General features: G+C 42.7%; 1 protein-coding gene across 1 annotated transcript in view; it reads right to left on the reverse strand.

The window, feature by feature from the left end:
* The window catches only part of SHQ1 (SHQ1, H/ACA ribonucleoprotein assembly factor), a 38,096-nt gene that overhangs the window by 8,445 nt on the left and 16,912 nt on the right, over positions 1–12,739 (reverse strand). Inside the window, exon 11 of the mRNA XM_063165028.1 lies at positions 12,043–12,163. Within this exon, the coding sequence (XP_063021098.1) occupies positions 12,043–12,163 (121 nt within the window). The remainder of the gene's footprint in view (positions 1–12,042; positions 12,164–12,739) is intronic.

Genomic DNA, 12,739 nt, shown 5'->3' on the forward strand with positions numbered 1-12,739 from the left:
TGGGAACACAACTATTCCTTTCAGCACAATACTACCATGAAGTTTAAGGCATGAACTGAAAAATACACACCTGAACCCTTCCATGGCAGCAAAAGGCCCTCACTCAGAAGAGCACAGAAAATATTTTATAATCATCAGAAAGATGAGTAAGTAACATCTACTAAATTTCTTTCCAGCCTTTATTAGCAGGTTAGCTCATCATACCCTACCTGCCTTAGGAGATGTGAAGGAATCCCAGAAGAGGTCGTAGAATTAACAGAAATAAAAACAAACAGCACCATCCAACAGCTTCATGTGCTCAGTTTATGATACACTTTTATAGTAAGAGGGAGAAGCCATAAATAACTCCATTAAAATCTCATTAGCTCTGATCAATGAGTACAGAAGATAATGGAGGAATGTTAGTAAAGGAAAAACAGGATCATTTTCTTCAGAACTTAGGTAAAAATTGACCTAAACTTTAACTAATCTTCTACCTTATCTGCAACAAAAGACAGATGAGTGTAAACACAACAGCAAAAACACAACATTTGTTCACAGGAATTAGTCCTGGATTAATCACTGTTTTCATAGGAAAGAAACAAATCTCCTCCCCAGCACATCAAAGACTACTTAATTTCTAAACTTCAAGTCAGTACTCAAAAAAATAAGTGCTCAGTCTGTGCAAGATCTTTCATACAACTGCAGGTAGGAATTCTTGGTTTCTATCCCTCAAGATGATGGACTCTGATTTTCAGCCTAAATAACCCAACTTTGCACAGTCACACTGCCCATGTCCATACTGACTGGTCATCATTTCCCTTCTAACAGCTCCTGGAAACAGCAGGCAACTTTACCAAATTTAAGAGCAACTAGAATTTAAAGGTTGTTGAATTCCTACATATTTTCATTAAAATAAGGAGAGGGATGAATAATGAGCCTGCTGGGACAAGGCTGGCAGGACACAGCTATTGCAGGAGGCCAGGCAGGCACCCACCAGCCAGCTGAGCCATGCTGATTCCAGCTGTGGATGCACCTCGTGCCTGGTGGAGGTGTCAAGGGATGTGGGGAAGGGACAACAGCACAAGAATTGGGTTGGGAAGTTTATAAAGTCTTTTTTCCTCCTCTCCTCACAGATACCAGACAAAGCAGAGACTGGAAAAGCGTTCCCTGCACAGCAAATCTTCACTGCAAACAGGAAAACCTCACTGAAAAATCAGTGCTGGGTTGAAAAGTCTGGAAAATGCATTTCCCTGTGAGCAGCATGCCCCCACTTCAACTGGAGAAAGCAGAAAAGCTGAAATGCAGCACCAGGAGCAGAAAAGCTGAAATGCAGCACCAGGAGATGACTCTGGGCAGGAGAAACCCCCCTTTTGTACAGGTGACAAAACACAGCCCTGCCCCATAAACAAGGGCTGATGGGGAGAATCCAGAGGGCTTAAGGGGAACATAAAATGCTTTAATCTTGGAATTCTGGCTTTCAAAGGGCATTACATGGATTCTGAAAGCAAGAGAGTGATGTACTTACACTGCAATCCAACTGGCAGTCTTGTAAACATGAACTGCTATCTACATAGCTTAAAGTATTACAGTTTGTTAACCATAAATCAAATAGAAAACAGCACCAGTGTTTCAATTTAAGTGACTTCTTTTATGTTAATAAGTCTGAATGTTTCAAGTGACTTTCTCCCCTTATTTATTCTGAAATTCCACAGTGCTTCTTTCATAATGAATCTAAATACTGCATGAGCTGAACTTCACATTTATAAATATTTTAAAAAAAGATGAAGCTTTCCAATATAACATCTTACTTTCATTACTTGGTCTTTTTGATAAGTTGAAACCAAACAGATCATGGATTATAAAAGAAATCAAGTACAGCTTACTTATGTAGATGATGTTATGAAAATATTAGTAAGAGAAAACAGACTTGGAATTAATATTGCACTATAAAAAGAAACTGAAGAGTATTTGTATGTTTTAAGAATAGTTTAACAGAGCTCTGTTGCCAAAACAGCTCCAGTAAGTTGCAGCCAGTCCAAACATCTAATAATGGCACAGCTTCCAAAGTCATTTATGATAAACACAAATAATGAAAGATGAATAGATAACTCACCACAAAACAGATGCAGAGAGAGAGATTTTATAAATTGATAGCAATATTGGCTGTGTTACAGAAATGGAACACTGAACTGCTCTGTATTAGCCCCATTTCCCTCAAGTTTCTTTGCTGCCATTACCTAGAATTTGCTCTTCACCATCACTGCTGGTGATCTAGGAGAAAGCTCTTCTCATGCTGCAAATCAGACAATTTGTGTTACAGAATGAGAATGAAAGGTACTCACACAGCAGGGCAGAAAATGTGAATTTTAGTCTCAGGATAATGCTAGCAAAGTCCTGCATTACAAAAATAACAACAATGGCAGGGAACAGGCTTAAAGGCACAATTACAAACATTACTCCAACATGATCCTACCCCTTCACAATGGAAGATCCTACCCCTTCACAATGGAATTTATCCACCAAACAACACAGAGGGGCTGATCAGAGTTTAACTCCTCCGTTGCTCCATTCCTGACACCAGGAACACCTGAAGGGAAAACTCCACCTGCAGCCCCCTCACCCTCAGTCTGACCAGGAAAAGACACCAGACCTGAGCATCTTGCAGGCTGCTGGCAGGAAAGCAGATTTCTGCAGGGCCTGGAGCGAGCAGCCTGCTCCCAGCTCCTCCACATGCCCTGGTGTGCTCGGGCACCTGCTCCCAGCTGCTCTGGGGCACCACTGAACAAGGGGGCATGGCCTGGAACTGCAGCAGGGCCCACTTGGGTTAGATATAACAACAGTTTTAACAATGAGGGTGATAAAACACTGGAAAAAGCTGCCCAGAGAAGCTGTGTCTGCCCCATCCCTGGAAATATTCAGGGTCAGGTCGGGCAGGGCTCGGAGCAATCTGAGTTGAAGATGTCCCAGCTCGCTGCAGGAGGGTTGGACTGGATGCCTCTAAAGGTCCCTCCCGACCCAAACTGCTCCATGACTCCATGATCATGCCTCATAGACATAATGATTATTATTAAGCTGGCTGCAAACAAAGCAGGAAGATGTTCCCAGCCTGGAGCTCAGCCTCCCCCTTGGAGCAGAGCTGCACATTCCACCCGCTCAGAAAGGGAACGACTGCACCAGCTCATCCTTCCCCTCATCCAAGCAGAAACGCTCTCAGCTGAGCTGTGCTGCCTGAGCAGACACTGATCACTGACCCTTCTGCAGGCACACAGCAACTGCCTCCCAACAACTTTGGAAAATCAAAGCAGTAGCCTGAGGGGGGAAAAAAATGGCTTTCTTCTTTGCCTGCTCTGCCCACAGCAAGGTGCATTCAGACACAGCCTGAAGGAAGCTGAGCTATAGAAAAGTGATGGAATAAATAGGAAAAAACAGAGGGCAGGAGAGCAAAAACATCAAAGGAAACTGCAGCTAGCAGCTGGAAGGAGAGATTAAATCCCTTGTTAAAAATCCATGTTTTACAGGGCTTGCTAAAACATACATGAGAGGGAATTTCTGGTAAAATACACATCTGTCTATCACCTTTCTGAGCCCTCAGGGCAGTGTTCTGCCTTAAGGCTCTTAGGTCAGTGCACTGTGTTAGCTGGGTATTGTTATTTACAAGTGCTCTGTGTGCACCGCCTGCTTTGCAGACACCTGAAGTGACAGCTCAGGCCTTAAACAAGATGCAGGACCTGAGGAGAGGCACTGGCAGCAAACCAACAGAAATTGTATTAAAAACATGCATCAAAACACTGAAAGGGGAGACACACAGAATGTGCCTGCAAATTATTAGTTACTCTTCTTAAATCCAAGAACTGTGGTATAAATAAATAAATTTGGAAGTTCTACCAACTCTCTGATTAATTGGTAAAGTCCTACCTAAGTTTTAAGGAAAACTATAGCATTTCCTGTTTTAGTAGCATAATAAACTGCTCAGAATCTCCAAAACTTCCTGAATCAGACCCAGAACTCAGGTTGGAACCAAAAGGTGTTTAACTGAGCTGTGCAATTTTGATAGAAACAAGTAAGGCTGTACAGAATTACCCAACAACACAGGAAGAATGAGTCAACTCAATTACTTTTCACTAGGAAAATGTGAAAATTTATTGCTGTCTGAATTTTTCCTGTTCAAATAGACTGTGTGATATTTTTTTTTTAAATACAACTCAATGGCTAAAACCTGAAATCACTCTCCCATCATACTTGTAGACAAGTCCTAATCAACCTTTAATTTTCTTACCAATGCACTCCTGAGTTTATTTGGCATCTTGGTGTAACACAGGTCACTCAGACATTTACATTCATGAAGTATTTCCCCCCTAATCCTCTCCATTTTTCAACATCTTTTTGAACAAGCACTAGAATCAGTGTTTTAACAGCCTTACAAATGATGCATTTTAAGGTCATGGCACTTCCTTCTTCTAAGTGATACTACTCTGCTTCTCCAGCTGAAGTGCACTCACCCTCTCACCTGCTCAGGTTCAAACTGTTCTCAAGCATGACCCAACCTATTTTTGAAGCTGTTGCCCTCAGCTGTCTTTTATTCTCCAATTCATAACTGTGCTCTACAAGCTTTTAGTGAGTGTGTCATTTTAGACTCACTTGTATTAAAATGCACATTGTTCAAATAAGCACTTACGGCCTGTTTGGGGCAGCCTGTGCAATTCATTTTACACCTTTAAATAAATAAATAACATTTAATGCCACAAAAAAAAAAAAATATAACAGGACAGATTATGCGCTTTCTTACAGATTTTTAAATATGCATTAAATTAATCTCAAAGCCCATCTGAAGCAGCCACTCATTATTGGTAAGAGCAGCTGGGACAGCTCAAAGTAAATTCAGCACTCCAGGCCACCAAGGAAGTGAATGGGAAGCAAACCCAGCCCAGCACGAGTGCTCCCAGCAGTGCTGCACACTGAACTGCCTGCCAGCAGCAGCAATGCCAGCTTGTAAAACCTGCTAAGAAGGAATTACAATAATTGGGGATTGTAGTCCTGAGCTGCAGTAATTGGGGATTGTAGTCCTGAGCTGCTGCAGCAATTCCTCCCAGGGCAGTCAGGGTGCAGCCCCAGGTGTGACCACGAACAGCACCAAGCTTCTGGGGTTTGTCGTTGTACCTGCATGGCTCTTGCCAAAGCAGAACAGCAAAGGAAAGAATAGACTCCAAATTAAAAATCTTCAAAACAGGAGGGGTTTTGTTGTGCAGGGAGTATGGGAAGAGAATGATGTGGCTTCATTGCATCCTACAATGACATTGCCATTAAAAAGCTACAGTCCAAAATATAATCCTCTCACTACAAACCAGATCAAGTTAAGGGGTTTTGTGATGGGGTTGTTACACCACCTGATAAGTGAACACAACTGGCTGCAGCAGAACACAAGCTAAAAACTCATGCGAATGGCAAAGCTGCTTCCAAAGCAGCACCATGAAAATCATTTGGCTTTTCTCTGCACACTGGAGTTTTTATCCAACCTGGAACTCCTCCAGCCCCCACTAAGGCAAGGCTGCCATGCAATGAAGGTGAAGGCAGAGCCCAAGGCAGGCAGAGCAGGACAGCTGCCCATGCCCTGTGACACAGCACCACCAGGGCCATTCCCCTCACGCCTCAACTGGATGAAGTGCTTTAAACGTGCTGTACAAATCAGATTAATCCCACAGAGCCAAGAGGCAGGATTTTCATCCAGAATATATTACTGCTTATGCCTTTGTTCTTTGGAATCAGGGCTGCTGGATCCAAGAGGTTAACAGCTGAAAATTAGCATATTCCTCTAACATTTGAGAATGCTTTAAAGCACTAATTCATTCTTATTATGTGTTAACACATTCCCTCTTCCCCTCATCACAAATCAAAAATTTAATAAACTAACATTAGCAGTGCACCATTTGAAAACCTTTTAGGACAATTTTGTTCCTGAATTCTCCTATCTGAACTCAGTATTTTCACAGTAGAAGTGCTGAGACTACAAGAAAAACTCCATTCACTCCTCATTTAGCAGTCCTGAGTTTCAAAGGTTACAATTAAACCCTTCCAAGGAACATGTGAAAGTGCCATATAGGTGAAATAGCACTTCAGGAGTATAGGCAGGTTTAGATGGGATATTGGGCAGGAATTGTTCCCTGTGAGGGTGGGCAGGCCCTGGCACAGGGTGCCCAGAGCAGCTGTGGTGCCCTGGATCCCTGGCAGTGCCCAGGGCCAGGCTGGACATTGGGGCTGGAGCACCTGGACAATGGAAGGTGTCCCTGCCATGGCAGGGGTGGAATGGGATGACCTTTAAGTTCCCCTCCAGCCCAATCCATTCTATTAATCCATGAATATCAACCCTACAAGCAGCAAAAAAGCAAATAACAAAAGACTTTTAAAAGCATGTCTTGTGTCTTTTCAAGTGTTTTGAGCTTCTCAAAACCCCAAAACACAAAAGAAAACAAAAATGCCAAGAAGAAACAGCTGCAAAAGTGGCACAATCAAGATCTTTTTTTACACACTTTGAAATGTTTTTCAAAGTTTTCCAGATTTTAGCAAATAATAACCAAATCCAATTTCTTCTGTTTGGGGATAAATGATCCATTTCACAAATTATTTTAACACACCATTAGAATGCATGTTGAAATTCTATTTACATTCACTGAAAGATCATATTTGACTGCAGAAGCTTAAAGATGTTTATATGTTACAAAATATTTTCCCAAATCCAGGAAAAGCCCGAGGTAAATCCAATGCAATGGACTGAAACTACAATATTAAAAGTTGAGTTCTTTACTCCCTTGTGCACTTTAGGATCTGATGTGAGACAGGCAGTGAAAATCCTGTATCTCACAAATCTTTTTTTCCTCTCTCAAAGTCCTGGACTCCTTCATGCCTCTGCAGCATCAGGGCAGCATTACAGTGTATTGATTAAACAAGGGATTCAGAAAACCTGGGGAAAAGAAAAGGGGGCCTGAATAATCACAGTCAATCTCATCACCTCCGTGACATGCTGTGAATGTAATAAATCCTACATTTATTTAGGAGAAATTCACATCCTACACATCAAGCAGCAACTCCCTGCTGGCTTCAGACTGGGTAATTACAGTGTAACAAGGACAAGGCTTCCATTGTAAGGAGGAGATGAAAAGGAAAACAGACCTATGAGGCCAACCCACCTTTCAGGGGCTGTCTCACCTGCAAACCAGGAGAAGCAAATATGACACACTCAGGAATATCTGATTTTAAATTACTTAGTACTAATGAAGACAGCAGCTTCTACAGAGACTGTATAAATGCCACAAGGAGTCCTGGTTTTCACTTTAAATCAAGGAGTCCATGCTCAAACAGGCATGTTACACCTACAGTCACCAAAATTAGCACCATCACATTTGTCTCGGGGTGCAGAGCACGTATTTGTGAAGGATAACAAAGCAAGCTGCAGCTACAGTTGCACAGAACACAGCAAGGCAATTTAAGAGCTCAGCTGCCTCAGCTCGCAGCTCTCCCTCACTGCACGTGTTGAAGCTACTACAAAATACAACACAAACAATGATCTTTATAATCTTATGCTAAGTTAGAAAGTAGAAAACATACATGGGATCAAACATTCTCCTGTACATGTCATACCTATAAAACTATGAGAAAAAAACCACTTTACAACAGGCTGGATGGATGAGTAAGCTGGTCTTGTGGAAGCCTCCCTGCCCATGGCAAAAGGTTGGAACTGGATGATGTCCGCAGTCCCTTCCAATCCAAACCACTCTGTGGTTCAATACTGAGAGCACCAAACCCTGGGAAACTGCCAGAACACTCAGAGCTTCACCTCCAATTCAGGAACACAGACAATACACACTTACAAGTGGCACACTTTTAAAGCTAAATATGCACGTAAATATTAGGTAAAAATCCTTTAAATTGCCATGGGCTGGAGCTATTCCCTTGAGCAGGGGTGCAGAACTGCCTGTACTGCCAAGGACTGGAGGAAGCTGTTCAGCCTCCCACCCATGTCATGGCCAGCAGGCACATATGTACAACAAACAGCAGCCAAAAAACCCATGTGAATAGAGCCTGGCACAAAGGGGAGCACAAAACACTGGAGAAAGACATCAGGCCACACAAAGGAACCTCAGCACAGCAAGAGACAGTGGGTAAACTATTCTGGCTTCTCTAAAGGACACAGCTCCTGGGGTCACAGACACAGACTCCTGACAGGAGGCAGGAAAAGCTCTCCTGCACTAAATGCACACCTGGATTGCCCTGGTCCCAGCTGCCCAGATTGCAGCCATCAACCAACCAGTGGTTCCCCAAAAACCCTTCTCCTCTCCTTCACCCCCTTCTGCTTCAAGGAAGGTGTGAAAGATGGAGAAAATCCCAGACTCAGAAGAAAAATTCAGTTCTAATTTCACCTTGGAGAGGCTGCCATATGTATCAGAGTGGCTTGTAAAAGCTTGGACCTGAAGAACAAAAGCATGCAAACCAGGCAAATTAAATTTAATTTTATTATGGAAATGAAAGCAATAACAGAAGTGACAGCAGGGTGGATGATAAGCTCACTTAGCAGGGGGATGAAATGAAGTGATGACATGTCATTATGACCTCAGGGGTTAAAGACACAATTTTCCATCTGGCTGCATCTGGCTTTTCAACAGAAATGTTGACACCACCTGCTGAGATTTACCACAAGCTGCCTTCATAGGTCTTTGTCAAGCTTTTGTTAGCCAGGTTAACATTTACTTTTCCCTCTTTTCTGAGAAGTTTGGCTGAGCAACATGCTCCCTGTCTTTAAAACCTAACAACACTTAAAAGGATTTACATGCCACCTTCCACAATGGATGGAATTATTAACAGTCACTCCACAAGCAGCTTGAAGGGAAATACTGAGGACCTGGAAAGCAGGTGAAACTGCCTTTAAGATTGCAAGCACAAAGATGACATTTCAGCTACACTTGCTAGTATCTTCCATTGTCTAAGACATTTTGGAATCTACTTTTTTCTTAGTAACAGGCACCTGAATAAAGTAATTTTTCTGGGAGAAAAAAAAATCTAAACAAAAAAATCCTTAGAATTCCAGACCTAGCTTGTACTCTCCATCCCCAACTGACTATTAGCCACCTGTGTGTGTTTTATTCAGCATCTTCATCATTTCTAATTCCAGATACACTGTGCTTAAAGTAAATCAGCTTTTGCCAGCCCAATGACACATTCACTTATTCATCTAATTTACCCACAGCCAAACTATGATCTCAAACCAAATTTGTAATCAGCTATTGACACTCTGCTGGCTATAAGGATTTTGTTTCCACATGGCATATTTAAAAGCTCATACCTACCAGGTGATTCTCTTCATCTGGAATGGAAGATGACTGATGAAGCTCTGAGGGACTGAGTGCTCTCTTTCACTGGATATATCCATTATGGTTTTGCCTGTGCCAAACTTTCCTCCTAAACCCAGAGATCTGTGCCAGCACAGGTGAGCTGAAGAGTTTGTTTCCAGCTGCTTTTAAAGTGCCCATATTCTTCACTAAAAAGAACCTACATTCTGTTTTAACTGTGTAAACAGAGACCCCAACCTTCACCAGGAGTTTGTTGCTTATAGGGAAAGAGGAGAAGAAAAGGAAAACCCTCCATGGATTTTGAGATTATCCTCAGCCACAAAAGGACAGGAGGAAATGGAGACATAGGAGGTTAATGAAGCCTGATGGAGCAAATAATAGTTAAGAAGCAAAACAGGGGAAGTATCCAGACTGACTGGAGATGGAAATAGCTTTAACATTGAAAGACCATCACAGTAATACCTTCCCCTCCCAAAACTCTTCCACCACAACAGCAATTATATAATCACAGAATGGTTGGGGTGGGAAAGAAACTCAAAGCTCTCCTCAATCCATCCCCCTGCCATGGCAGGGACACTTTCCACTGTCCCAGGCTGCTCCAAGCCCCATCCAGCCTGGCCTTGGGCACTGCCAGGGATCCAGGGGCAGCCACAGCTGTGCCAGGGCCTCACAGGGAATTGCCAGAGGGGTGTCACAGCCTTCATCCCTGAAAGGGAAGATACACCACCCTCTTCTCCAGGTGCCTCACCCTGGGGAGCTGGGTCCCCTTGCCTTGAACACACAAATCACCACCCTGCCAAGGCATGTCCTGAGTGACAAGTGAGCTCGGCTGTTCCCTTCCACATAAAGGAACAAAACCAAGCGTTCCCATTCCCTTTGCACTTGCTGAACTTCAAACACTGCTGAACTGCACAGCAATAACTGCAGCATATGCTTAAATGCTGTCCTGATTCAGGCCTAAAAATAGGACTGGGTTCTGCAGCTCCTCTCTCTCTCTCTTGCTCTCTAATGACAGACAGCCATTGTGCCATGTCACTCTGACAATAAGATAGCTTAATTGCCCTCTTTCCAGCAGCTGTCAGTTCTGCTTAACTGGGACATAATGTGAGAGTCTGGGAGGAAATGTGTTAATCTATCAGTCACTTATAGCTACTGTGCATTTTCCTGGGCTGCATTTAAAGAAAACTGGGTTTATGACTGACTTGCTAGTCATTATATTCATTGATATGGGCAGCAGAGGTATTACTGCTTAATGACTCATTTCTTTGTGAAAGACCCATGAAATAACTTTCTCCTTTATTTACTGCACTTTTTCTACTCAACTTCAACCTCAATCTCCCCATACCTGGTGAATTTCCCACACATGTCAGGTGTGGTTGAAAAAGGCCTCTTCAAATTTGACACTGTAAAATGAACTGGCTGTTTCAGGAATTCAGCAGGATTGATGAATCAAAATATTTAGAAACACCTCCAGTTGTTTCAAGGTATTTTCTATATTGTTACCTATAGGAACAGAGACACTGAAAGCACACAGAGAATAAGAATCAACATTACAAACCATCATGAACAGCTGTGAACTGAGGGTCTTTAATTCTCCAAGAAGTACAGCTAAGGTCACACCTAAATGTAACAGCCTGTGCAAGCTGCCTCAATTCTGCCTCACTCCCCCTTCTGATCACAATTATTACCAAATTCCCTCTAGATCCCCTTCACTCCCTTGTGCACTTCAGATATTTTATCCCCTAGAGTCTCCTGGTAAATACAAAGACTATTTTAGCCACTGGTTCAGGAGTCTGCATTGCTGTATTAACTAACAGACAATGACATTTTTTGTGTGTATATTAGTCATGCCTGCTCCAACTCACACCTTTTGTGGCTTTCAGAGAAGGCTGTGAAGATATAAAAAGGAAGGAAAAATAATACAAAAAACAGTGAATCTGACAAGAACAACATAAAGCTTAGTAAGATTTGAACATGCAGCTTGCTTTAATAATTTAATCCATTTCCCACTGTTTTCCTACTGGAACTTTTGGTTTTAAGCCATTAAAACATGCTGGTATTCCAACCAGTCTGTCTGCAAGCTACCCAAAACTCTGGGAATAAGCCATGCTGAGTCCATTAAAAGAACACAGGTGAGACACAGAAGTGCAGGGGTTTTGTCTTTCCTCTCAAGTAGTGGAAGCCAAAGCTTCCCACAGTGCCAGGGAGAGCTGCAGGGGCACAGAGCACATGGGGATTTGTGACACTTGTTCTGGTGTTAATAATCAATTGGTGCAACTGCTACAGCCCATAAATCAATGCTCCATGCAGCTGGGAATGCTTTGCATGTGCTGTCATTTTTGAAGTGAAAGCTCCTTCCAGCCTTTATCCTGAAGTTACATAAGTGCTACATAAACATTTCTCTTCATAGGAAAGATCACTATAGAATGAGATTTTCCCAGAAGCTATTTTTCCCCCAAAACTCCTATTAATATATTAATGAAAATTCACATTTTTATTTCTAATCCAGTTCCTCGTTCCCTTCTCCAATGGCATCCCTGTATTAAAAAAATGCACTGAATGTCTTTGCATCTGTATCGAGAACTGCTGGACAGACACAGTTACTAAATGAAAAAACTGATCACATTCCCATGTATAGGAGACAATTTATTTTACTGATATTTGTTCACAGATGAAGCGTGCTAAAACCATCTCCCACATCAGTGACTACTGAAGAACTTACTTGACTTTCTGGATCCAGATGCAGTAGTCTGTAATGAAGAGATCATTAAGGATGTAAGCAGGGTCACTCTCCATAAAAATCTTGTGAATGTCCAGCAGACACTTCAGCACTGCAGCTTTCCCTGGAAGCAGATTTTTGTTTTTGTGATTCACAAGAAATTCACAATAACAGATCATCTTTATCCTGTCCCGCCTGACGGTTTAATACCCACAGTATCCACGACCTCCTTGGAAAGTGGGGTTGATTCCCATGCTGGGAACAGCAGCCCTGTTACTGTGTCCTCCAGCATCCCATCCCTGGGGATGGGGAGCCCTGGGTTCAGCAGGAATCTCTGCAGGCCCAGCCATGCATGAAATTCTCCACAGCTGAAGCAGCCCCTTCCCCCAGCTCCTCCCCTGCTCCAAAGTGCAGCACACACAGGCAGGGAACTCTATTTAGAAAGAAACAAACTAAGCTGAAAAGCAGCTCACAAATCACAAGAAGTTATGGCCCATCACATCTCTCAAGAGGAGCATTTTTCCCTTTGTGCCTACACAAGCACCAGTGCTGGGAACACACAGCTCACAGCAGGGCCAGGCACAGGGAACTGGGAGAGGCAATGGAAGGATTACCCACCAGGGCCTGGAATTAGGGAGAGCTTTTCCTGCTTCTGCTAGTCCCAGAATAGTTATGCAAAATGAAAGAAAAAACTCACTTC

Source organism: Melospiza melodia, chromosome 10, assembly GCF_035770615.1.
Source record: "Melospiza melodia melodia isolate bMelMel2 chromosome 10, bMelMel2.pri, whole genome shotgun sequence".
NCBI lineage: Eukaryota > Metazoa > Chordata > Aves > Passeriformes > Passerellidae > Melospiza > Melospiza melodia.